General features: G+C 36.9%; 1 protein-coding gene and 1 long non-coding RNA gene across 2 annotated transcripts in view; one reads left to right on the top strand and one right to left on the bottom strand.

Annotated features, from left to right (window-relative positions):
• Positions 1-3298: 3298 nt before the first annotated feature.
• Positions 3299-12813, bottom strand: LOC111745254. The gene is made up of 2 exons (XR_002782569.1): positions 11210-12813; positions 3299-10456 (listed from the first exon to the last, which is right to left on the bottom strand). It is a non-coding gene; the product is annotated as an uncharacterized LOC111745254 (long non-coding RNA).
• The window catches only part of ZEB1 (zinc finger E-box binding homeobox 1), a 170019-nt gene continuing 157068 nt past the window's right edge, over positions 10876-23826 (top strand). The window contains exon 1 of the mRNA XM_023536188.1: positions 10876-10996. Coding sequence (XP_023391956.1) covers positions 10939-10996 — 58 coding nt within the window. The 5' untranslated portion in view covers positions 10876-10938. The remainder of the gene's footprint in view (positions 10997-23826) is intronic.

Here is a 23826-nt window from a genome sequence, read left to right as displayed (position 1 = left end):
TACTAAAAATGTCACCAGTTACCTAATGAAATATCTGCCAGAAAATCTTTCATATTATGATATTATTTAAAAAACAGTAACAGATACTTGTCAGTGATTTTACCAATCAAAAGCAAAGTATCAAATAGGTATAATTAGGAAATAAGTTGAGCTACTAAAGAGAAAAGATATCGAATGACAATAATTAATTCAATGTATATAAAATGACTAAATTTCACAACTATTTACAACATTAAATGCAAATTGCTTTTTGTGAGAGTAAAACATGTTGAATAATGTTGTCTCCAAATGTGCATGCATTACACACTAATATTAACTAAAATTGACTTTACCTATAAGTAAAATATGGCTACCAAAGGTAAAACAATATAATTATTTAAACCTATACAGCAACAACATAAAACAATATCAAAACTAGAAATAAAATAATACTTTGGCTCTTTGTGGGCATTTTGTATGATCTGTAGGAACAACTTTATATAGTAAGCTAGAAAGAAAAATGTGATTAAATTTAATTATATTTGATAATTTATAGAACACCTTGGCCAAAATCAAAGCAGATAATTTCAGAAACAAAACTGGTCATAAAATAAAAGCCAGGACTTTGCAAAAACCTTCAGAAATAGAAAGCAAATCATTTTCAAAACTCTCTCAAGGTAGCTTTAATGTAATAGTCAAACATTTGATATGCCATTTCATTTGAGACCTCTTCTTATTCTACCTTTCATATGTTTGCTTTTTTAAATGTTTTTGACATTTTCACTCTTCAAAAGCACCTTCATCGGAGGGCGAACAAAAGAAATTTAAAATAATCAATTCAATTTATGTTATTGAGGTTAGTTAATATCAACCTCTAATAGGCTCTAATAAGGTATAAAAGAGCTAATTATTCAAAATTCATTAATATTTGACTTTAGAATTTTTATATTGATAAAGCTACAGTGAAACTTCAAAATTTTGTGTTTTACAGTTTTCCTCATCTCATTTGTTACTCATTAAAACTCTGTGAATATGTAGGGAATTTTGGTTTATGTAGGGAAATTAGGTTTGATTTTGCAGAAAAGGAACTTAGGCCTAGAGAAGTTAGGTACATGTACTATAAAGAATTGAATCTGGACTCTCAAATTTCATTCATTCATCTTTTTCTAATACTAAAACTGTTCTTCCATTTCCTAAGTACCCTTTGCCAGATGAATGCAGTCTTGATAGAAGAGAGCAAGAATACCCAACTGAGATTAAGAATTTACCATAGAAAATCAGCAAAATTGGAAATTAGCCAGAATTGTATGGTTTGGGTGTGGTTTAAAAAAATATTGGCTAAATGATTTGTAATCTTGTCAGACTATGCTATGCCTATGCCCATTAGCAAGGTTAAGAGTTTACAGATCTTACAGCTTTCAATAGAATCACTTTATCATGATTTTGAATATTGCAATCTTTCTAGTTTACAACCACCACCCCTTAGTGAATAACTGTACACCCAAAACAGTCTTTAAAAAGATTACCTAGCCCTGTGAATCCATTACTAACAATTATCATTATTCATGTCTTTGAATAAATAAATATGTTCATGATACGAAATTTAAAAAGGATGAAGGTATTTAATACAAAGTAAGTCTTTCTTCTTTACTTCCACTTCCTAGATCTCCTCCCTAGAGGCAAACATTGCTACCGTATGTCATTCCACAGATAGTTTATGCACTTACACACGTATGAATGTATATAATTGTGTGTGTGCATATATCGTAGCAAACTATACACTCTGTTCCTTACCTTGTCTTTTTATCTAACTTTACAACTTCTGAGAAATTTTCAGATCAGCTGCTTCATTCTTTTTAAATGATTGCATAGTATTCCCAGGAATTCCTTTGGATTACTAATTTCCAATTTATTTAATCGTCATGTATATTTGCTCAAGAATTCCAAAATTGCTAATCTTGGTTAGCATATAAAAGGGGTCCTTCCAGTTAACTATTTCTTAAGAGCAAGCAATAATTTAAACTTACAAAATCTAAATACTTTTATCAGATGTTTGATTTTAAAAAATCCAGTGACAAGCCTAATTAGAGTCTATATGAAATACAAATTATTCTTTCACTAATAAGGGAATTTTAAATAAATAACACACATATAATTTTTGTAATTTTAGGCATGAAAGAACTTGAATAAGTCTCAAGATTCAGAGTTGGAATGATTATTGGTTTAATCCAGTATAGAATTTATATTTATATATGTTCTTCATTGGTCCATTTGTTTTCCTATGTACGTATTTTAAAACTTTGAGCAATTTACATGTTTCCAATCAGTGTGAATAAGCTATCAATTTTCAAAAATTTTTAGTCATGGTGAGACAAACTCTCTCATATTTCTAGCAGCATCATATATTGGTACAATCCTTTTCTAAAGCAAGCTGACAATGCATTTTAAAAGATACGACCAAGACTTATCAGGGGGACTCACTTCCTAAGTTATATAAATGTTTAACCACTTTGCTGTATACCTAAAAATAATATACTATTGAATGTGAACTGTAACTGAAAAAAAAGATACAACCATGTTCATTTCCACTGATTAAATAATTCCAGTTTTTGAGACTATTTCCCCAGGAAATGATCAACAATCAAATAAATAAAAACTATACCACAAGAGTGTTCATTCTTCACACACACACACACACACACACACACGAAAAGTAACTTAAATGTTCAACAATATGTAACTGTTAAATTATATCAATTTGAGAAATATTACAGTCAAGTAAAGTAATTTAAGCATAAAGGATATTGGCCTATGTAGAATATGTGACATATTAAGTGAAAACAGCACAGTACTGACTTACATGTATTTCTCGTATGTATATGGCAAAAACTAGGCATTATTATAACTATATAAACTACACATGTGAAAAAAAGATTGAATAGTACTAGTGTTGGAGTAGGAATGGAGATGACTGCTTTTATTCTAAGTGCTGTGTACTATTATATTGGACATATTTAAGTGTCTTCTCATAGCTCTTCTGATACCACCTTCGTGCAAGCAGTAGGTCCTGAAAGAAAATGAAATATATACACAGAGATGCAGAGGTAAGAAATGCAGAGGTGCTCTTTAAATGCATCTAAAGGTGTTCCAACTCCTCATGTGAACCCTGGCTGCTCTCCTACTCTTGGACTCTATGGGAAAAACAGAAAAAAAAACACAAAACAAAATCCAGCTTACATCCTTATTAGAAATTCCTTTTTTTTTTTTGTTTGGATCAGTTTGAATTGGTGTCTGATATGCACAAGCCAAGAAACAAAACTAAGAGTTTTTATATTTATTTCAAAATCTTTAACTTGTATTTTTTAAAAGGCCTATATATCATCTAATCACATTGCAAATAGTATTATCCTAGATTAGTAAGTTTACTAATTGTGTAAACAATTCCTCGGATAATATAGCTAACATAAGCCAACAGTATTTTTAGACAGGATAACAAATATTTCTAATTAATATTAAATATGTAAATATCATCTCTTCCTTTTGCCCTTTAATTACAATCATTCCACCTATGCCTGAAATGACAATTTCAGGGATAAAAATTATTTTATCTTTTAGCCTTAAACAAAAAGGCACTGTGTAGGAATTCTAGTGGATTATGTTCTTAATATTCAACTCTGATTATTGCCTGAGAATTTGCTGCTGTTGTTTTTATTACCCATCATTCACTGATTACCATGTGCCATGCACTATGTAAAACACTTCGCATACCATCTCTTATTTGCTCTTCACAAACACTCCCTGAAACACTATATTTTCATCTGGAAATTTCTGCATATGCTATGACTTCTGCCTTTAGCACTCTTCTCCAATTCTTCTTCTGACAAATTCCATCATTTCTCCAAGAAAAACTTCACTGACTCCAGGTTAGTTTAGATGTCTCTCCTATGTATACTATACCTCCCGAACGTCGGTGTAACAGCCACTTCATCAATCTGTTTCTTCCACAAACCTATAACCTTCTTGAGGTCAGGGATTGTATTAGGCGTTGATAGCCCATGCAGTGTCTGACATATAGAATATGCTCAAGAATATCAGCTGAATAAATTAACCAATAAATAATGATTAAAACCTTTATTGTGGCACAATGCTAAATGTTATATAAAAAGTAATGACCAATTAGCATAATGTTTTAAAGCTGCTTACAAGTTAAAGAAACAAAAAACAATATCCAATAAATCAACAATCAATAAAAACATATTTCTCAGTCATGAAACTTAAAGCTTGCATGCTGTGGTAGGCAGAATAATGGCCAAAGATGTCCATGTCCTGATCTCTAAAGCCTCTGAATGTTGGGTTACATGGCAAATGGGAATTAAGATTGCAGATGGAATTAAGTTTGCTAAGCACCTGACCTTAAAATGGGGAGATATCCTAAATTATCTGATTGGACCCAGTGTAATCACAAAGGCCCTTATAAATGGAAGAAGGAGGCAAAAAGAGAACTAGTGAGCTGGCAAAATGAGGACTCTGCCTGATGTTGCTAGCTTTGAAGATGGAGGGGGAGGCCCATGAGTCAAGGAATGTGGGTGGCCTCTAGAAGCTGGAAAAGGCAAGGAAGTAGATTCTTCCTAGAGCCTTCTAAAGGAGCCCAATCCTGCCCAAACCTTGATTTTAGCCTGGTGGGATCCATGTTGGACTTCTGACTTCCGGAGCTGCAAGATGATATATTTGTGTTATCTTAACCCACTAAGTTCATGGTAACATTTTACAGTAGCAATAGGAAACTAATACACATACCCACATTGAAAAGAATTAACTTTGGCTGCATGTGACAGATAGCGGTGTCTTAAAGAAGGTATAAATTTTTCTCTCTATAAAAGAGATCTGGAGGTAAGAATTCAGAGGTTAGTTATGGTATGGTCAAGGACTCCATCAGCCTTGTTGCTCTGCCTTTCTTCACCTTAAGGAGCTCTAACCAGCAGGTCTGATTCCAAACAGCAGGAAGAAGGGAAAAAATGGTGTGCCACCTCCTTCTGAAGGACTTTTTCAATGTTGCACACATCACTTCCGCTTATATCTCATTGGTCAGAACTGAGTAGCACAGTAGCACCTAAGTACATGCAATGCCCATTCAACCAGCCATGTGATAAGAGTGGAGGGTTCTATTAACAAATTGGGAAGAAATATATTGAGGAAAAGTAGCTATCACCACCTTAATACTGTAGTATTATGATTTTCCCCCTCTCACATTGTTTTTTAAGGATATAAAATTCTCTCCTAGATTTTAGATCAATTAGGGCAGGGACCTTCATTACACATATAGTCATTGAATAATTACTATGTAATAGTCTCTGAAAAATTTCTAAGTATTTACCAGATTTTGCATATACACACATTAGAACATGTGTATATACTTGGTCAATGAACGATGTTATATCAATTTAAACTTCTGTGTTGTAATTAATAGAAATAAAATTCTTGGTTGATAATAAATAAGGTGAAAAAATACATTTTATTTCTATTACTCAGGGACCTCACAGGAAACAGATGGCATACTCAAAGTATAAATTAAAAAGAATCTGATCAAGAAACTATTTCCAGAGATGTAGGTAGACTTTAAGGGAACCAGTAAGTTATGGATAAAGTACCTAAAGACTCACAGCAGAAGGAAACCACTACCATTTCTAGACCTGAAGGGACAAAGGGAAGAAGCAGTTTCTGGAACTTGCCAAGACCTGTAGCCAGGGGACAGGATTGTCTGACCTGAGCCATGCCCTTAGGTAGAGGAATAAAGCTACTGCCAAAAGCCACAGACAGGCAGGAGGGCATATGTGGGAAGGTGAAATAAATATCCTGACCTCTTTCTCTTTCCTTCCTCTGATCATCTGCCAATGCCTCAAAATTGGCTGAAACCAAACAGAAACCAGAGGGTAAAGAAGCCTGGGTGATGTGGTCCAAAGAAATCATCATCTCACAGCATGGAAAGGCAGGATAGACTTTTGAGGGACAGGGAATAACTGGCATAATATGAGAAAGCAAAGCATTTTACAGAGTTAGAACAATTCAAAATATCTTGAACAAAAGGAGAAAAGGAATTGATCCAAACAGAGCTGTGTCAGACCTGGGACAAAGAAAGATGGAGGAAAAGAATGCTTAAAAAGGGAAACAACAGAGAGGGGCACAGTGTGATCTATTTATGTAAGTAGAATAAAGAGAATGAGCAAAGAAATAGGGGCATGAAATGAGACTGAGAAGGGTCTGACCAAGGTTCTTAAAGTTGTGGACATATTAGAATACAGGATATGTCATACTGCCAACTTTTTCATCTGAGTCTAACACAATGGTGGGACATCTAAAACCTGTTATTCACTGAAAATATTTTAAATACATATACTTCAAGGACTGAACAGTGGCAACGATTGTAACTGAAGATCTGTGGAATACAGAAGGCCAGGACTGTAGGTCAAAGAAACAGACATACTCTGTAAGAGAACCAGTCAGCTGCTAAAAGATGTCAGAGAAAAGAAATACATGAAGACAAAAGGGAAAAACCCACAGTAGAAACATATCATCAGCCCTCTGATACCACAGTAAATACTAAAAATGTACTCAAAATCAAAATATGCATGTCGCCCTCTCCTAGCACAAATTATTAGTTGTTTAGCATAGAAAAAAACGTTATTCATGTTCATATATGATATCAACATTAGAAACTATCTTCTGTGGAGGTAGTCTTTGAAAGCAATTTGTTTTAACTATTATGATTTTATGAAAAAGGTAAGTTTTACTTTTTGGATGTTCATTAACATCCTTCAAACATCTCTGTTTATACTTAACATCTATGTTCCTGGAAAACTGCCCCCAAAATAAAAAGTTCTAGGTGTTAACATTTCATTGACTTATATTAAAAATAGGAGCCTTATTCCCCAGAGGGGGAAATACCATTTTGTGGTACAATAGATAGTAAAATCACACAGAGGTCTAGGGAAACATTTGCCCCTATTCTTCCTTCCTGGGAGGCTTTATTTGTGGGTTCTAAAGACAACTGTCGGTTCTGCATCACCCTGTAGTCATGTTTCCTTCCTGATTCAGCCACTGCAGAATTTGGTGAAACTGCAGGCAGTGAAGTTACCACTGCCCTCTTTTGTCTGTGTGAACCACATATCCAGAGTCACTAATGAGCCAAAGATCGAGGAGCAACTTTTAAGGGATTCTAAAGTCTGTACTTTGTTGGATAACAGGTATCAAATTTGTTGTTTACTTCACAGCGGTAAAATCACATGTTAACATAATTTAATTAATGTAATTAATATGTTATCTTTCCATGAAAATAACCAACTTTTTATTTTAATACATATTGTAGAATGATATATTATACCTCTGAAATGTGTTCTGGAACTTAAGTACATGGAAATCATAGGCTCGATGCAGAACACTGAAATATCTACATATGAAACTTAAAATAATTTTGTGTCAAATTTTACCTTCACTTATACATGTATCTTATATGGAAAGTAAATTGCAGGTGCGAAGCGTTCATAGAAAATTTATAGAAAAGAACTCAATATTAAAAATATTCTACCCATTTACATTTTTTCCTATAAATTTAGAAATTATAGTAATTCATTTTCAGCAGACTACCTTTCCTTCAGCATATGCAATCCCAGTGCTCACTAGAAGCAGTGTTAACATTTCATTGATATTAAAAATAATATATATTGAATATATACTGTATGATGGCACTATGATTATTGAAAACTAATAATACAGAAGACATTTTAAACTCTTGTTAGTATCCCTATCATGTTTGATTGGAATAAATCTAAATTTTAATAAACTTATTCCTATTCTAAGTTTATTCTAAAGATTTTTTCCAATTCTTTAGTTGTATTTAAGAGATAAGAACTATCACATATGCTTCAAGTTTAAAGCAGCAATTTATTTTTGAGATATAATTTTGTCTGCTTTCTGTCCAGTCTAGATTTCAATAATTTGGGAAACATTTATAGTAATTAAAGTAGAAATTTTGTATTAGAAGAGTTTTAATATCAATATTTCCTGTGCATATTTGAAAAATAGGAATAAGCAGAGTTAATCATGGGGAAAAATGATTATGGAGTATCTAAAATCAAGAACGATTAGTCTCAAAATAAAGCAGGATATAAATGACAGTAAATGGCTTTTACATCCGTGATTTCAACTGTTCCTAAGAACTCATTGATGAAGGTAAACCATTTTTACTTTATAACCAAGAACATTCAGGAAAGGTCAACAATATTAATTTATGTGAGAAATATCTACTTACTGAGCATCTACTATGTGACTAGGTACTCTGCTAGCACATACACGAACAAGTGAAAAAAAAAAGGTATCTGTCCACATGGATTAAATAGTTTTGGCCCAAGCTAACTCAATCAGTAAGCATTACAGTACAGAAGAAACTGACCTACTTGGTTTGTCACTTTGCTTTGTCTCTGATTTCAAGTTGAGGAAGAACACTGAAGAAAACTTAGTAGGGAGGTACAGGACGGGCACTTCGGAAAGAAAAGCATGTGTGATATTTCCTAATTTTAAGAGTAAGGAAAATGTATAGTAGAGTTAGAAAGTATTTTTTTCCTTTCTGAATGGAAATTAGGGTAACTAAAAATGTTTTGTGTTTGTGGGGCGGGGTGCTGACAAAGGATGAAGTCTATAACCTAATTTAGAAGGTAACTGAAGAACAATACACAGCTCTTAAGAGGGTAAGAAACTTACCACTTAAATCAAGCAAAAAAGCGTGGACACAATTCTGGTTCTGACATGCATGAGTTTAGTTAACATGGTATTGAGGAAACGGAGAACTGCCTGTACTTAAAATGATCATTAAGAATAATGATTCTAGTCTTAGCATTGAGGATGAGAGTAGATATATAGAGATAATATATAGTAAAGAATATTTTACAGCCACATTTTATGAACCAATAAATAATGCATTTACGTCTCAAACTGCCAAAGCAAATGTAGGAGAGAAAATTTTCATCTATATTCAGGATTAAACTTTCTAATTTTAAATTACCAGACTTCAGCTGTAAATTCATTTCAGTTGAAAAGTTTGAAGAGATTCTTAACAAATCTTCTAAAATTCTGGAGGATGTCTAAAAGGTTATTTTAATAGAAAACCTTGCCATAGGTAGGACCTGTCATAGGTATGACAAAAGTTTATTAAAAAGAGACTCATGGACCTGGACAATGGACTAGTGGTTACTGAAGGGTAGGGGGGAGGGGGAACGGGGGAGGTAGATGGGGGGGAGAAAAAATTATTTCAAAAATAAAATTAAAAAAATTATTAAGCATCTACTGTGTGACAGCACTGCACTGGGCAACTTATTGTTACTTCTAATATGCTGTATGTCATGTTTCAGTTTCCTCAATTTTTCTACCAATAACTCTTATATCGTGAATTTACAATTACATTGAAATACAGCTCAGCTCATTTCATAAAATTGGTTGAACATTTCCTCATTTGAAAAAGGTGGGAGGGAAGAAGGGGAAAGCTAAATCCTACTGACTACTTAAGACTTGACTTCTTTGGTATTTGTGGGGTTATCTAAATGGTCTTTCAGAAATTCTCAAATCTTGTACAAAGTCAGGGACTTGAGATAAGATCGGCAATTTGTCAGTCTCAAAGACCACATTTGCTAGCATGATTCTTAAGGTCCTATACAGGGATAACTGCTCATGTAGGTAGTAAATCATGGCCTGTTAAAACCTTAACTCTGTTTTCTGACGCCTACGATCTCCTGCGGCTATTCTAAGGCAGCTGTCCCCACCCTTTTTGGTACCAAAGACTGGTGCTCCTATAAGAATCTAATGCCCTATGATCTGAGGTGGAGCTTAGGCAGTGATGCTAGCCCTTCTGGAGCCCCAGCAAATGCAGATAAAGCTTCGCTAGCTGGCTCTCCTCATCTCCTGCTGTGAAAGCTCGGTTCCTAACAGGCCAGGACTGGTACCGGTGGGAGCCCGGGATTGGGGAACTCCTGCTTTAAGGGGAAAGCCAGAGGAACGGGGAAAGAAGGGCGGCTGGACGGGGCAGGCCGAGGTGACAGCAGGTGAGCCTGTGCAGAGGAAGTGAGACAGGGACACTGTGGGTATTACTCATTCCGCTTTACCCCCGAGGTGGCTTGCAAGCGGAACTTCTCGCCTCTCTTTCGGTCCAGCTGAAGTTCTAATTGAAGTCACTTCCCATCCCGGTTCGCTGGGGGGAAAACCATGCGTCGGTAAGGGAAGAAAGTCAGAATGACAAGGGTCAGGTAGCCTCTCTCGTGACGCTGCGTGTCCTCGCCGTCAGAGAACGAGCTTCCCAAATCAATTCTTCACCGTTCCCCGAACTTGTCCTTCCCATAATTCTGGGAAGTCCCGGGGGAGCACTCAACACGACCCTCTCCAGAGTCTCAGGATGCTCAGAGCAGACGAAAGCTGCGTAGGAGCGGAGCCCAATCTTGAGGAAGAGGGACAGGTTGCACGTTACTCTGAGGCACAGGGTCCCGGCAAGGAAAAGCCAGACAGACCCATACGTGCCCCAAGCAGTCGCGGCGGGTGTGGCCACTTCAGAGGCGGAACGCCGCGGAACCTCCTACTTTTACCTTTCTCGCTCCGAAAGCCTGTCGCACTTCTGACCGTGTCCCCAGTTTCCCAACGTCCCCCTACCCCATCCCAGGACACCTGAGGGAAACTTTTCCTTCGCCCTTCAATTCAAACTCAGCTGTTTCCACGGTTGCCGCAAACCGTCCTCTCCCTAGCAACAAGGTTCCGGCCGTAGAGCGAGCGGCTCTAGGTGTAAGGAAGGTGATGTCGTAAAGCCGCGAGTGTCGTAAACCAGGTGCGGTGGGGAGGGGGGAGGGGTGGAGGCGGAGGGGTGGGGGGGAAGAGGGAGGGAGGGGGAGGAGGTGACTCGAGCATTTAGACACAAGCGAGAGGATCATGGCGGATGGCCCCAGGTGTAAGCGCAGAAAGCAGGCGAACCCGCGGCGCAATAACGGTGAGTGGCGGAGGGGACCGGGGAGCGGCGGAGTCAGGGGGAGCCGGGCAGCCGGGGCGTCCCGGGGGTGAGGGGGGCGAGCCGGGCCGGGGGCGGCCGGGGCAGGGACGAGCAAAGTGGAGTGGGAAAGTAGAAAGTAGTGCTCTCTGCCCCCCTCCGCTGCCGGAGCCGCGCCGCGGCCGCTCGCTCTCCCTGAACCGTTATGTCTCTTACCTGGTCTCTCTCCGCCTAGCGGCTCCTGCCGCCCCTGCCTCCTCCCTGGACCGTTAGCCGCCGCCGCCGCCGCATCCCCGGCGCAGGGCGGGCAGTAGGGACACGGCGGCCACTTTTCTGGTCCCGGGTGGAGCGGCTGTTGCTTCTTTTCTCACTTTTCCCCACTCTTCTGCCCCTCGCGCCTCCCCGCTCCCCCTCCTTCTCAGCCCCCTCCGCTGTATTCTCTCTCAGCGCGGAGGCCCCCGGGAGCCGGGAACTAACTTGTGCCGGGGCTGGCCGTGCAAAGTGTCTTCCGCGCGCCGCGGCCCCGGCCCGCGCAGTCGCTCGGGCCCCGCGGCTCGGACCCGGCGGGCGGGCTGCGGGCGCGCGGCGGGCGACGGCGGCGGCGGGACGCGGTGGCCAGGCTGCGTGTCTTCCGTGCGCGCGTGTGCACGGGCGCCGGCGGGGCGCGCCACGGGAGAACCGGGCTCGGCCGGCGGCTGTAAAGTTGTGACTGGCCGGCGCGCTCGCAGAGTGGGGATAAGCGGCGGAGGAGCGGGTCCCTAAGTGCCCCTCCTCCCCCGCGCCCCGGCCACCGCGCCCTGGGCCGCGGAGGCGAGCCCCGCGAGTGAGGTCCACGTCCTGTGGGGCGCTGGTGGGGCGGCAGGGGCGACGGGGCAGCAGCGGGCGCCTACTTGCTGCTGGGGGCGAGCTGTGGATGGTGGCGAGCCGGGCAGCGGGTGTGTTTGTGGAGTTGTTACCTGGTTAGAGACAGGAAAGCACCACAGACAGAGCTCCCTCCCAGGGGAAGACTCCTTCTCCGCGCTGGGATGGGGTTGTGTGCGTACGCCTCTCTCTTTTTCTCTTTCGGTTTTTGGGGAAGTTGTTACCTGGGCCGGACGCTCGGAGCGCTGAAGCCGGATAATGGAGCTTGGATGGCGCTCGCGGTCTCGGGTGGAAGGGGAATGGGGGAGGGGGGCGGGCGGACCGACGGACGCGCGGGTCGGCTGCTCGCTCTGCAGCTGCAGTGTTTATTGATTTGTGCTGATGTGTCGGGGAAATACACACCCCTTGGCCTGGCGTGAGAGTTTAAAATAAATAAATAAATCAGAGAGAGAGAGAGAGAGAGAGACCCGAACATGTGGTGGTTGTTGCATAGTCGCCTTTCCCAGTTTGGAGGGACGTTGTAAGTTGATTGTATTTCTGCTTATCTCGGGGGCGATTCTGTGCTTTCTCTCCCTCCTGTTCAGCAGCGAAATGTCTGCTGATTGTTATTGTCTGGACAGTTCCTGTGCGAGAGGGGTGAGACTTGTCCGCCCGGGGGCGGCGGGAGCGCGGAGAGAGGCCCCCACCCGCCGGCCGGGTACCTGTTTGTATAATAATGGGCGGCAACGGCTCTGCCGCCGGCTGCGGCCCAGGCTATATAAGGAATTACACGTACATTTCGGACCGAGGGGCTCGTTTGGGTTCCTGCGTTATTTTTAAAACGAGTTTTTAAGAGTAGAGAAATAAATGCGCCTATAATGGGATCGCCGTATCTTCCAGAAAAAGAGGAGATATGTGTTTAAGTAAAAACTCTCTCGTGCTCCCCCCGCCCAACCCCCCCGCTCCTGGGCTCCTTTTCTCCCTCCCCTCTGGGATGCGAAACGCGAGGTTTTGTAACCTTTCCTGGCAATTTTAGGTTTTGTGTGGGATTTCCTGTCTAGAAGCAGATACGAAGATTTTAAGCTGCTTTAAAGACGTTTCCTTCCAATCGTAAACATATTTTTAATTTATGAGTCGACATTAAAATCATTGCGTTCATGAATGATTTAGTTATTCAAATAAACATTTGCATTTAAAAGCGTCTATCAGTTAATATTTTGTATCCTCGTTGTGGAGAGATGACTTGTTTCAGCAAGGAGCAAGGAGCGGAGCAAAGGCTATTGCGTTTTTAATTTCCTGTTTTAGCGTCAAATAGTGTGTGTTCTGTATTGAGCTGTTGCCGCTGTTGCTGATGTGGCTTTATGAAAGGTAAGTTGGTTCAGAAAGGGCTCTTCGCTTTTTACCTTATTTAAAATGTTCATCGCCATAGAAAGGGGCTTTTCTTGTTGCTGACGACATGTGTGTGACATGTGAGTCTGAACCACCCAGCGTCTGTGCAGCTGCTGTAAACATGTTTACCTGAGCAGGAAAGAATGGATTTCTCTCCTAAAGATACCGTGATATGAATATTACACCCATAAGGCATATCAACAGATGACTTAAGGGGAAAAAAGCTATCCTGAAAGGTACTTGAAATCAACAGGAAAAAGAGGTTCTCGGTCGCTGCAGCAAATGGCAACTTGTGCAGGTAGAAAAAAGATGGTGTTTAGTTTTCTCCTGCATGTATGTCAGCCCCCTCCTGTCTGCTGCTTTCATTCTCAAGGGAGGGATTTATTTACCACGCTTGCTGTCAGTGTTTTTCCTTTGTGTTTAATATTAGAAAAACAGATTTGGGGCTGTTTAGCACAAAATGTCTTTTCTGCAGTATGCATTACTCAGAAAACAAAAGGTGTTTAAGATAGCACTATACTACTACAGGTATCTTCCATTTTCTTCACTTTTGGCTCTGTCCTTGTTTTTCTTTTTGTTCTCAAATGCATTTCATCCATTGCCGATGATTACCGCCATGCTATTTGATTAAGTCTTATAATTTGCAAATTAGAAATGAAGTTATATGCCATTGTGTTGTGAAACCTCACGGTAGGTGCTGGTTGATATTTCTTAGCAACGCAATTATATTTAAGTTGCAGTTGTTTATTGGAGCGAATTGCTGGGAAAAATGTGAACTCTTAAATCTTTTTTAATGAAGGAATAAAGGATGTATACGGTGGCAGGTAGTCATAGAGATACTTGATGTTATATATAATTTTTTGTTCATTTTAAAATAAGGTAGGCAGATTTAACTGCTAATCCTCCAGTAAAATATTTTAATTTTCTCTCTGGAGTATATCTGCAGAGTGGGATATTAATGGGAGAATCAAGTAATGTAACTTGATAGGGGTAAGCCAGTTGAGCAAGGTGTGGCCAAAGCATCAAACCTTATATAGTAACTTCATGGTAATGATGATAGTTGTCTATAAAAGATTGGCATTAGAATTTCTTTAATCAGTTTTTTATCGTTTATAATGTAATGTTTTGCTATATTTTAAAGGCCTTTCTTCTCATTTTTTCACTTATATTCTCTGTGTGGTTTTCTGTATGTATGTATGTATGTATGTATGTATGTATGTATGTATGTATGTATGTATGTATGTATTTTTGGAGAAATGTACTCTGGCTACTAATGACCTCTTGCTGATTAATTTACTTTAGATGGAATAGCAGGTACATATCTTTGTCATTTTTACCATTTTCACTTGCTGTCTTTGGAATCCACCAGTAGAGGATGCTAACAAAAATGATATTGGTGTAGTAGTACCATAAGTCTGTTTATCTCCTGTTGATTGGGACCTTTCGTGTAATTCTGAGTCTTACTGTTATTTCATACTAGCCTTGGGTAAATTAAGCATTAGCCTTTTCTAGTCTGCTAAGACTGGAAAGAGGTAGGAATGTTTGAACTCGAACAATTTTATAAATTTGATCTTTTTAAATCTTGAAATTGAGATTGTTGTCAATTTAGTTTTGCTTTAGACAAGTCGTATTACTGCTTTTTAGAAAAATGTTTTATGTTTTGGAGAACATGTAATGATTGGGTCATTAATTTTGCATAGCTACTATTTAATCTTTTTTATTCATAGTAAGAACCCTGAGAAAAGACATTTTTAGACATTAAAAGATGTAAATGAGTAAATATGGTAAGAAAAATTGCAACTAATTGATTAATAATACTATGTAATTATTTTTCATAACACATATAGACTTAAATTATGCATAGGTTGGCAGACAACTACTAATGAAGGAAGGTGTTAACCAGCAAGTCACTCAGATGTTAGTGATTTTTAGATTATATCTTTTCTGTCTAGTTAAGAATCAGAATCAGGTAATGTCTAAATTTTAATTTTACCAGTTGTAAATTAAGGAATATAAATTTGTTTAGAGATTTTAAATGCAGTGAAAAAGTCTCAATTGTTAATTGTATGCTTGTAGTAAAAGAATCCTTTTCAACAAGCTATGTAAATTAATATAACTTTTACCTATAAATAATAGCGCAAGACTTAATGAATTTAGTTGTCTTTTTGGTTTGTGTCCTTAAATACTTAAGTTAATATAACTGTAAACTTTTGGAAGCCTTTCATTGGTCAGATGTTTGAAGTATTTATCTCCCTAATTATTTTTAATGATTCTATAAATGTGTACATTTATACTATTGCATTATGAACATGCGCTTGACATAAATGCATGTTCATAATGCAATAGTAATACTGTTTATCTGGAATTAGGTAGAATTACCTGTGTGAATTTCTCATTTTAGTACGTCATGATTCTGAGAGAGAGAATATAGTTTTACATTTCCTGACAGATATTTCTTGAATTGGGCATTATCCTTTTTCAGTAGTGACCAGGTGCAATTCACTTACTTTTTTTTTTTTTAATTAACTGAGGAGTTTTACCACAAAGCCGTGATATACATAATTGTAGCATGGAGCAAAACTTAAATTATCTTATAAAGTGAAAGGATTAATCACTTGTTAAGATGACACTGATATAAAAGCATCTGAAGTATTTTGTTAGTACTTTTTTCTTTCTTTAGTATCCAGTAATTTTGAAATAGCATACCCTATGTTTGCAGTTTTAGTCGCTTTGAAGCATGTGGTGAGAAAGTTCTATCAAAATGGGAATATTTTTTAAATAATAGCATAACTATTTCTCATAGTTTTGTTTTTATCTTTTCCCCTTTTTTGCTTTCCCCTGTATAGGTTACTTTTAAGCATATGATTAGAGCCAGATGTAAACATAGATGCAATATCATGTGGAATTATATTATTAGCTTCTCTTAACTACCTGTATTGAATTGCAGTAGAGGAGAAGAAAAATCATGCAGATTTAGGAAGAAGATATACATTAGTGTGCAAAAGTGCAATGAGAGGTTAGAGGACTTGATGAAATTGTAGAAATAGTATTTAGGATTGGAAAAGATTTCTTAATCTTTGCAGCTTGATCACTAATTCATGGAGAAATGCATGTTAATTTATAATACAAATATAAGCTAAAATAAAAGCTTGTTGAAAGAAAATTAGAAAAGTACCCTGTTTAGGAAGTATAATAAAATAGTTTTTAAAAATACTTTTAAAAGGCCACATGTTGTACATAGTATCTGCTAAATAATCATTGAACTAGATTTAAGCTAAAAGTAGAAAATAAATAGATATACACATAGCAGCCCAAGTTAAAAGCAAATCTGATCTATTATACAGGCATTGCTATAGGAAATTATCTTTTTTATGTATGGGACTGTGTTTTGAGGATTGTATTCCTAAAGGGAGCATTCTTAGGACATCAGTTTTACCAAATAAAAATTTTCATTATGGTGTGAGCATGTCTAGATTTTAACCTTGATGGAGGGGGGTTATGTTGCTTGTTAACCTGAAATTGGGTTGCTTGAAAATATGGCAATATATTATACTACTTAAATAGCAAAACGCTTTCTGATAAGTAAAATTTGCCTTAAGATTGTTTTCAGAGAAAATAATATTTAGAACTCACTTCATTAATTTTGTTAATACATATTTTAGAGCATATCATTTAGGTGTGTGTAGATAATTTGAAAGATTCCAAAAGGGAGGGCAAAAAGAGCCAAGTTCCTGTCTATATGTGTGTTATAGCTATGAAACATTTTTAGATTCTTGATATTTCATCTTTTAAGAAGTTATTTTTTTCCCTCACTTGTTTCTTCCGTCATTTTCTTATTTAATACATTTGCTCTGTATTCATACAGATTACATTTATCTGTTCATATGTACATTTCTCCTCATAATCAACTTTATATATTTACTGAGATTGATATGTGGAGTTTGAGGTATAAACTATGGCTGTTGGTGGAAGACTAATGTTATAGTATGGCAACCTGGGAAAACCTTCATCATCTCTTTTGCAGTAACAACTACATCTGTGCTGGAATTATTAGTAACAGATGTTTTGTGACCTCTTAATTCCCACTCCCCTCTACACCCTCCCCCATCCATATTTAAAATTAAATGTGAATGGAAGCTAAATATGGGAATGATGTCACTTTCTCATGTTTATTGTTGTATTCTAAGAATAATTGAAATTCCTATTTTCTCTTTAAAAAATTCTAATTTCACATTTTTAGGTATTTTAAATATTCTAATTTTAGTTTTTAGGTATTTTAAGTACTCTAATTTTATGTTCACCAGCCTACAGTATATCCTAAATTTCCTTATCCTTAAGATCTTTATATCTATTTAATTCACAGTACTATCTGAGTGTTTCTTTGTTTATTTGCTTTTTTGTTAAATGCTTAGCGTGAGTAGTTTGTTGATTTAAAAAAATCATTCTCTTGGAATCTTAAAAAAAAATCATTCTCAGAATCTTTTTTTTAATATGGAAGAGACCTTTAAAGATCATTTTTTATCTGAAAATTGATACAAATAAGCTGAAATTTATAGCCTTCAAGTAGAAGCTAGGTAAGAACTTTACCATGTGTTTTTAGAATTGGAAATAGTGACTTGTGGAAGAGCATATGGTAAAATCCCTTAACGAGTAGATTGTCTCCACTTGGACTCAGGTTAACTTTAGTTTGCCTTAGATACTTGAAAAGGTTGTGAAAATCACTGTATCTCTTTAACATTTTCTCCCTTCTACCCTCCAAAACTAAGTTACTAATTCACTCCTAATACTACATAACTTTTCTAAATCTCTTGATACGCTTGTTTTTAACTTTTTTTTTGGGAGGGGAGGTTGGAGGAGGCAGAGAGAGAGTAGTTGGAGGAGAGAAAATAACTTCATATGAATAAATATTAATTAAGAAAATAAAAGAAATAATTTTGGAACTGGAGGGATTTGGGAGAATCATCCAAATCCATTTGTGCAGATAAGCAAACAGGTTCAGAGGTAAAAGGACTTTTCCAGGTTTCTATTACTAGTTAGCTTGGACTAGGTTACAGCTTTTCAGGTTCATAGCTCAATATTTCTTTTATTAGACCATTTTGAACATATTTATCTGTGTTGGTAATAAGCAAGAACTAGATGCCATGAATTTTCAGGTTTATCGTAATTAAAACCAAAATGTATTGTGTAAAATGTTCGGTCATCTCAGAAAAAGGAATTTCTGATCCATTTGCCTAAGTCTGTAAATGCAACTATTACCTCTTAAAACAGTTTACATGCAAAGAGTTAGTTTAGTATTATAGGTATACTGGTTATACTTTTTTCTTTTCATTCCCAGTCTCCACTTTTTGGGTTATAATTTTTTCTTTTCATTCCCAGTCTCCACTTTCATTTACTCTGTCCTTTCCAAACCTCACTTGTATCCAGTATTTTTATTTATGTACTTGTCTGTGTCCTTGTAAATTTATGGAGTTCTTTGTGTGTGTTGCTCTCTATTTTACTTCACTCGTGTTTGAGATCTGTTCATGTGGCTGTATGCACATGTAGTTTATTGCTTCTAAATGTGCGGTATTTCATGGTTTGCATCTAGCACAAATTATCATTTCCTCTTATGATGGATGCCCAGGTTGACTGGAACTTTTAGGTACAAATAATTCTGTAATAAACATCTTTCTACATGTTGCCAGTGGCTGTGGAAGAGTTTCTTGGGGGACATATATCCAGACGTGGTATTGCTGAGTTACGGGTTAGTCTCCTATTTAATATCACTAAGTTCTGCTGGATAAATTCTAAAATGGCTACAATTTTTTCCTTACCAACAGTGTATGAAAATTTCTAATATTTCACATTATTGCCAGTTTTTGGTATTGTACAACATCCTACATTTTGCTAATTTGGTAGTGGTTAAATAGAATCTCATGGCTGCTTTCATATGTTTCTCTGTTTGCCAGGGAGGTTGATCATTTCTTCATATCCTTGCTAGCCATTTGGGTTTTCATTTCCATGTCTGGCCCATTCATATCCTTTGCCCTTATTTTCAGTTGGGTTTCCACTTCTTATTGATTTCCTGAGTTCCCTGTGTATTTGGGAGAGTAATCCCTTGGTGGTTTTCTTTTCCCAGTGTGTCAGTTATCTGTTGATTTGACTATTGTATAGGAGTCCTTAATATATTTAAATCTATCAAATTTTGATTTTGTGTATGGTAAGAAGTCCATCCTAATCCATAAATTGCAAAGATATTCTTCTAATAGTTTTATAGTTTTACTTTTCTAATTAGATCTTTAATGCATCTGAGTTCATCTTTAGAATATAACATTTCTTTCTTAAGAGAAGCAAATATAGTGGTTAATTGTTTAGTTTGATCTTACAATGTACCAGCTGAATCACCTTGACTAAGTTACTTAGTCTCCCTATGCTTGAATTTCCCCATATGTAAACTGGGGATGATAATCTCAGAGCTGGGAAGGTTAAATGAGACCTATGAAGCACTGTGCTTAATACATGTTTTAAGCATTCAGTAGCTGTTTAAAACTTTACTTATTAGGTTGTTTGTTTTAAATACATTTTGCATCAAATGACAATTTCTTATCCTCCAATATTAACTGTAATATAACTGCCATCTAAAGGAATGTTGTAAAATTTGTTCATTGTCTGCAGCTTTGACCTTAATCATTGGTTAGTGGGTCTGGACCAAAGGACAAAGCCGTTAGTTAAATCAGTAATAGAATAGTAATACACACTGAAGTTTCATATCAATGCTATTTGTGATAACATCTTTTAGCTTGAGGAAGGCTGCCTTGGATTCTTTTTAAGGGGCCTTGTATTGAGAGAGACTTCGCCATATTACTTTTATGTATATTATTGACATGGACTTCAAAGGTAATGTCCTAGTGTTATTTTGCTGCATAAAACAAAGAACCCAACCCCAAGAGAGCTAAACTTTTATATTCTCTATTTGAAAAGCCTAAGGAGTACATGGCTTTTCATACACTCATTTGGTTTGGAATATATTTAAGAAATGATTGTCTTACTGTGTTTTTGTGGTATAGATCAGAGCAATCCTAAAACAACAGTTAAAGTCATAACCTGTTTGGGGGTGTGTGTGGGGGGGTGTTAAGAAATTTATTGAGGTTTAATTGATGTACACCATTATGCATGTACATTTTGATAAATTTTGACATCCTTATAAGTGTAATCACTAACACAGTGAAGATATAGAACATTTCCATCATCCCCCAAAGTTCCCTTGTACCTCATCTCAGTCAGTCCTCTCCACCTCTGGTCCAGGCAACCAATGATCTGTTTTTGACCACTAGAGATTAGATTTACTGTGTCTAAAGTTTCATATAAACAGAATCATACAGTACGTACTCTTGTCTGCCTTCTTTTGCACAACAATGTTTTTGAGATTCATCCGTATCATCTTATCAAAATTCAGTATGAGAATTTCTACTTAAATTTAAATTTTCTTTTTTTTTCCCCCAGAACTCAGCTATGAACCAAAACTCCAGACTGTAGAGTAACACAAATCCAACCTTTCTGGTTTTATATGTTTTTCAATTGAGAGTTGCATTGTGCTCAGTCAATATTTTCAAAAATTTTCACATCCTTGACACATTTTAAATTCGTGGAGACATACTTCATTAAGGCTAAAGTTTCAGGAAAACATACCCAAAGAGAATGGCCATACTTAAGCAGAATGTGAATGTCATCTTCATGGTCTCTTATTTCTACATGTTTTCAATGAGTTTAGGACTATGCCAATTTTTTCTTTTTCTTTTTTTTTTTTTACATTCCATCGCTTTATCTTTACATATAGAATTTGTTTGGATTTATCATTTATCTAGAGTTCGTTAAGGGACAAAATTTTATTCTTTTGACATGAAAATTTATTTAAGCATCTCTAAACTCCTTGCATAAGGATTTCACCCTGCTGTTCTGCCGAAGCTGCAGAGTAAAGGTCTCTAGTTACCTCCAAGTCCTGTGAACCTTTCTCAGTCTTTATCTTATTCTACTTCCTGTATTTGATTTTGTTGATTCTGCTGGAAGATATTGCTTTTTCTCAGTTTCCATATTATTACTCTTGTTTTCTCATCTCTTTCCATTCTCTGTTGGAGCTTCCTCTTTGGTATTACCTAGGGCTGTTACTCTTCTCACTGGATATGCCCTGCCTAGAAATCTAACCCAACCCAACCCTTAGTTTTTAGCTATGACCTATATGCCACTGTTTTCAAAATCTTTATCTCTTGCCCAGAACTAGACTGAGCTCAAAATAAGTATATACAGTTGTCTGTGCAACTTTTCCATCTATATATCCCGCAGGATTCTCAAACTTTACATGTCCAAAGGTGAACTAATTCTTTTTATCTCCCATTTAGTTTTGCTTTTCTTCTGCATTCATTATCTTGTTAATGCCATCGCCAATGTTTCACACTCCCAAGTGAAAACCTAGGCTTAACCTTCCCTCTTATAACCTGATAATCAGATCTGTCATTTCCGACTCCTCAATATCTCTCAAATCAATCTTTTCCTCTCCGTTTCTATTTTTGCTGCTTTAGGATCCTCCTCACCCGAAGTCTTATACTAGCCTCTTCTCTCCAGCCTTCTCTGTCATGCAGGCTGCTGCCAAAATTATCTTTGTTAAGAAAAAAAGTCTGATTCAGTCATTCTCCCAATTAAATCCCTTCCCTGGTTCTTTATTAACTTACTAGATAAAACTAAGATCCTTACATGACACATTTATGATCCTACGCCTGCTGCTACTACCAGCTATCTGTTGACCAGCTCCCACCTACTAATCTACTACCCACTGTCCATAGATTCCTGTATCTACAAGCTTTTTCTTCCATGCCTTTGAATATGCATTCGTTCCTTATACTTGAAATATATTTTCTTTTTCCTACCCCATATTTTCTGGTGTATTTTTAAAGGTGAACCAGGAATTCATCTCTGGTATTTCTTCTTCTGAAATGCTTTCTGTAATCCCCTTTCCATTTGTCTGAGAAAATTATCTTCTGTTATACCTGCAAATCTGTCTTTTATATTTCTATAATTATACTTATTCTTCTGTGTTACAGTTTGTTTCTATGTCATCTTCCCTACCTTACTATGGTTTCCTTTAGAATGGAGACTGTCTTACTCATCCTGGCATGCCAGTAGGTGGTGGTAGTAGTTGTAGTAATGGCATGGAGTGTGTAGCAACTACTGCACTTATATTATGTTACTCTATGCCAGGTGCTGCTCTCAGTGCTTTACATTTATTAGCTCATTTGATTCTCACAATAATCCTATTACTATTTTTAGACCCTTTTTAAAGATAAGGAAACAGCAGAGAGAGATTAAATAATGTACCCAGGGTCACACAGCTAATAAGCAGTAGAACAGGGGTTTCAATCTATTTAGTCTGGCTTTAGAATCTGTGCTTTTAGCTACTGCCCTTTATTGCTTCTCAATGCCCTTGGCACATGGTGGGCATTCAGTACTTGTTGAATAAATGATTAAAAATTTTACTGCCCTGCTCCCTTCTGCCCCAAGTTTAACTTGAAAGACTAAGTAAGATTCCCTTAGACTTCGTTTTCTTATATTTCATGAATATTTAAAAGCACATACATCTGAATTGGTTATTTATTATTTTTACTCGTAAATTGAGTTTTTTAAGTCCATTCTTTTTAGATTGGCGATTTTTCATTTAAACTAAAATCTTATTTCCATTATCTATTTTTTTCCCCAAAATATAACATACACTAAATAAAGCTACTCTTACTTTGGCATTAATTATTATTATGCATGTTATCTTGGCATAGATGCTTGGTCTTGTTGATTTTTAGCTATATACTTTACCCTTAATTTTGTTGTGGCTAAAGAAAAAATATTTCATTACTTTGAAGTTCATTATATATACATTATTTATTTATTCATTCATTCATTCATTCATATTTGTCTTTTTCATTTCCTAAGAAAAACATATATGTCACTGCACTAATTTGAATGTAATTCTGATTTTTAAGATAATATTTTTCTATCTCACTTCTGTATTCCTTTTTACCATCATCCTATTCCTTGAAACACCATTATAAGTAATTTGTGTCTTATTTTTGTTTTTAAAGCCCTCACTTTTTTTTTTTTTTTAATATTCTGTTTAGCTCTATATCCGGCTTGAACATTCTAGATATCAATGCATAATTCCTCCTGACCCGGTATCCTTAGGTGCATTTATAGAAAGAACATTGAACTGGGAGGTAGCAATCTTAGATTCTAATATTAAATCTGCCATTAATTGGCCTATGAAATTAGGAAAATAATTCAGTTTATTTGGGCCTGCATTTGTACATCTGTAGAATGAATATGATGGATTAATATTGCTAGGCAATGATACTATGAAGATGAAAGATGGTATTTTGCCCTAAAGAGCTTACAGTGTAGCAGGGAAGAAAAATAGGAAAACAAACCTTTAGAATATACTTTGGTAACTGATTTGATATTCTGCTCCACGTACATAGAAAGGATAGACAAATCTTAAAGGATATGTGTAGCTTATTTTAGTAAAATGTATAACATAACATTCCAGACAGGGAACTGGTATGTGCAGAAGCATGAGATACACACAC

The sequence above is a fragment of the Pteropus vampyrus genome, unplaced genomic scaffold, assembly GCF_000151845.1.
Source record: "Pteropus vampyrus isolate Shadow unplaced genomic scaffold, Pvam_2.0 Scaffold150, whole genome shotgun sequence".
NCBI lineage: Eukaryota > Metazoa > Chordata > Mammalia > Chiroptera > Pteropodidae > Pteropus > Pteropus vampyrus.
The sequence above is the reverse complement of the archived record's forward strand: the minus strand, read 5'-3'. Positions and strand labels throughout refer to the sequence as shown.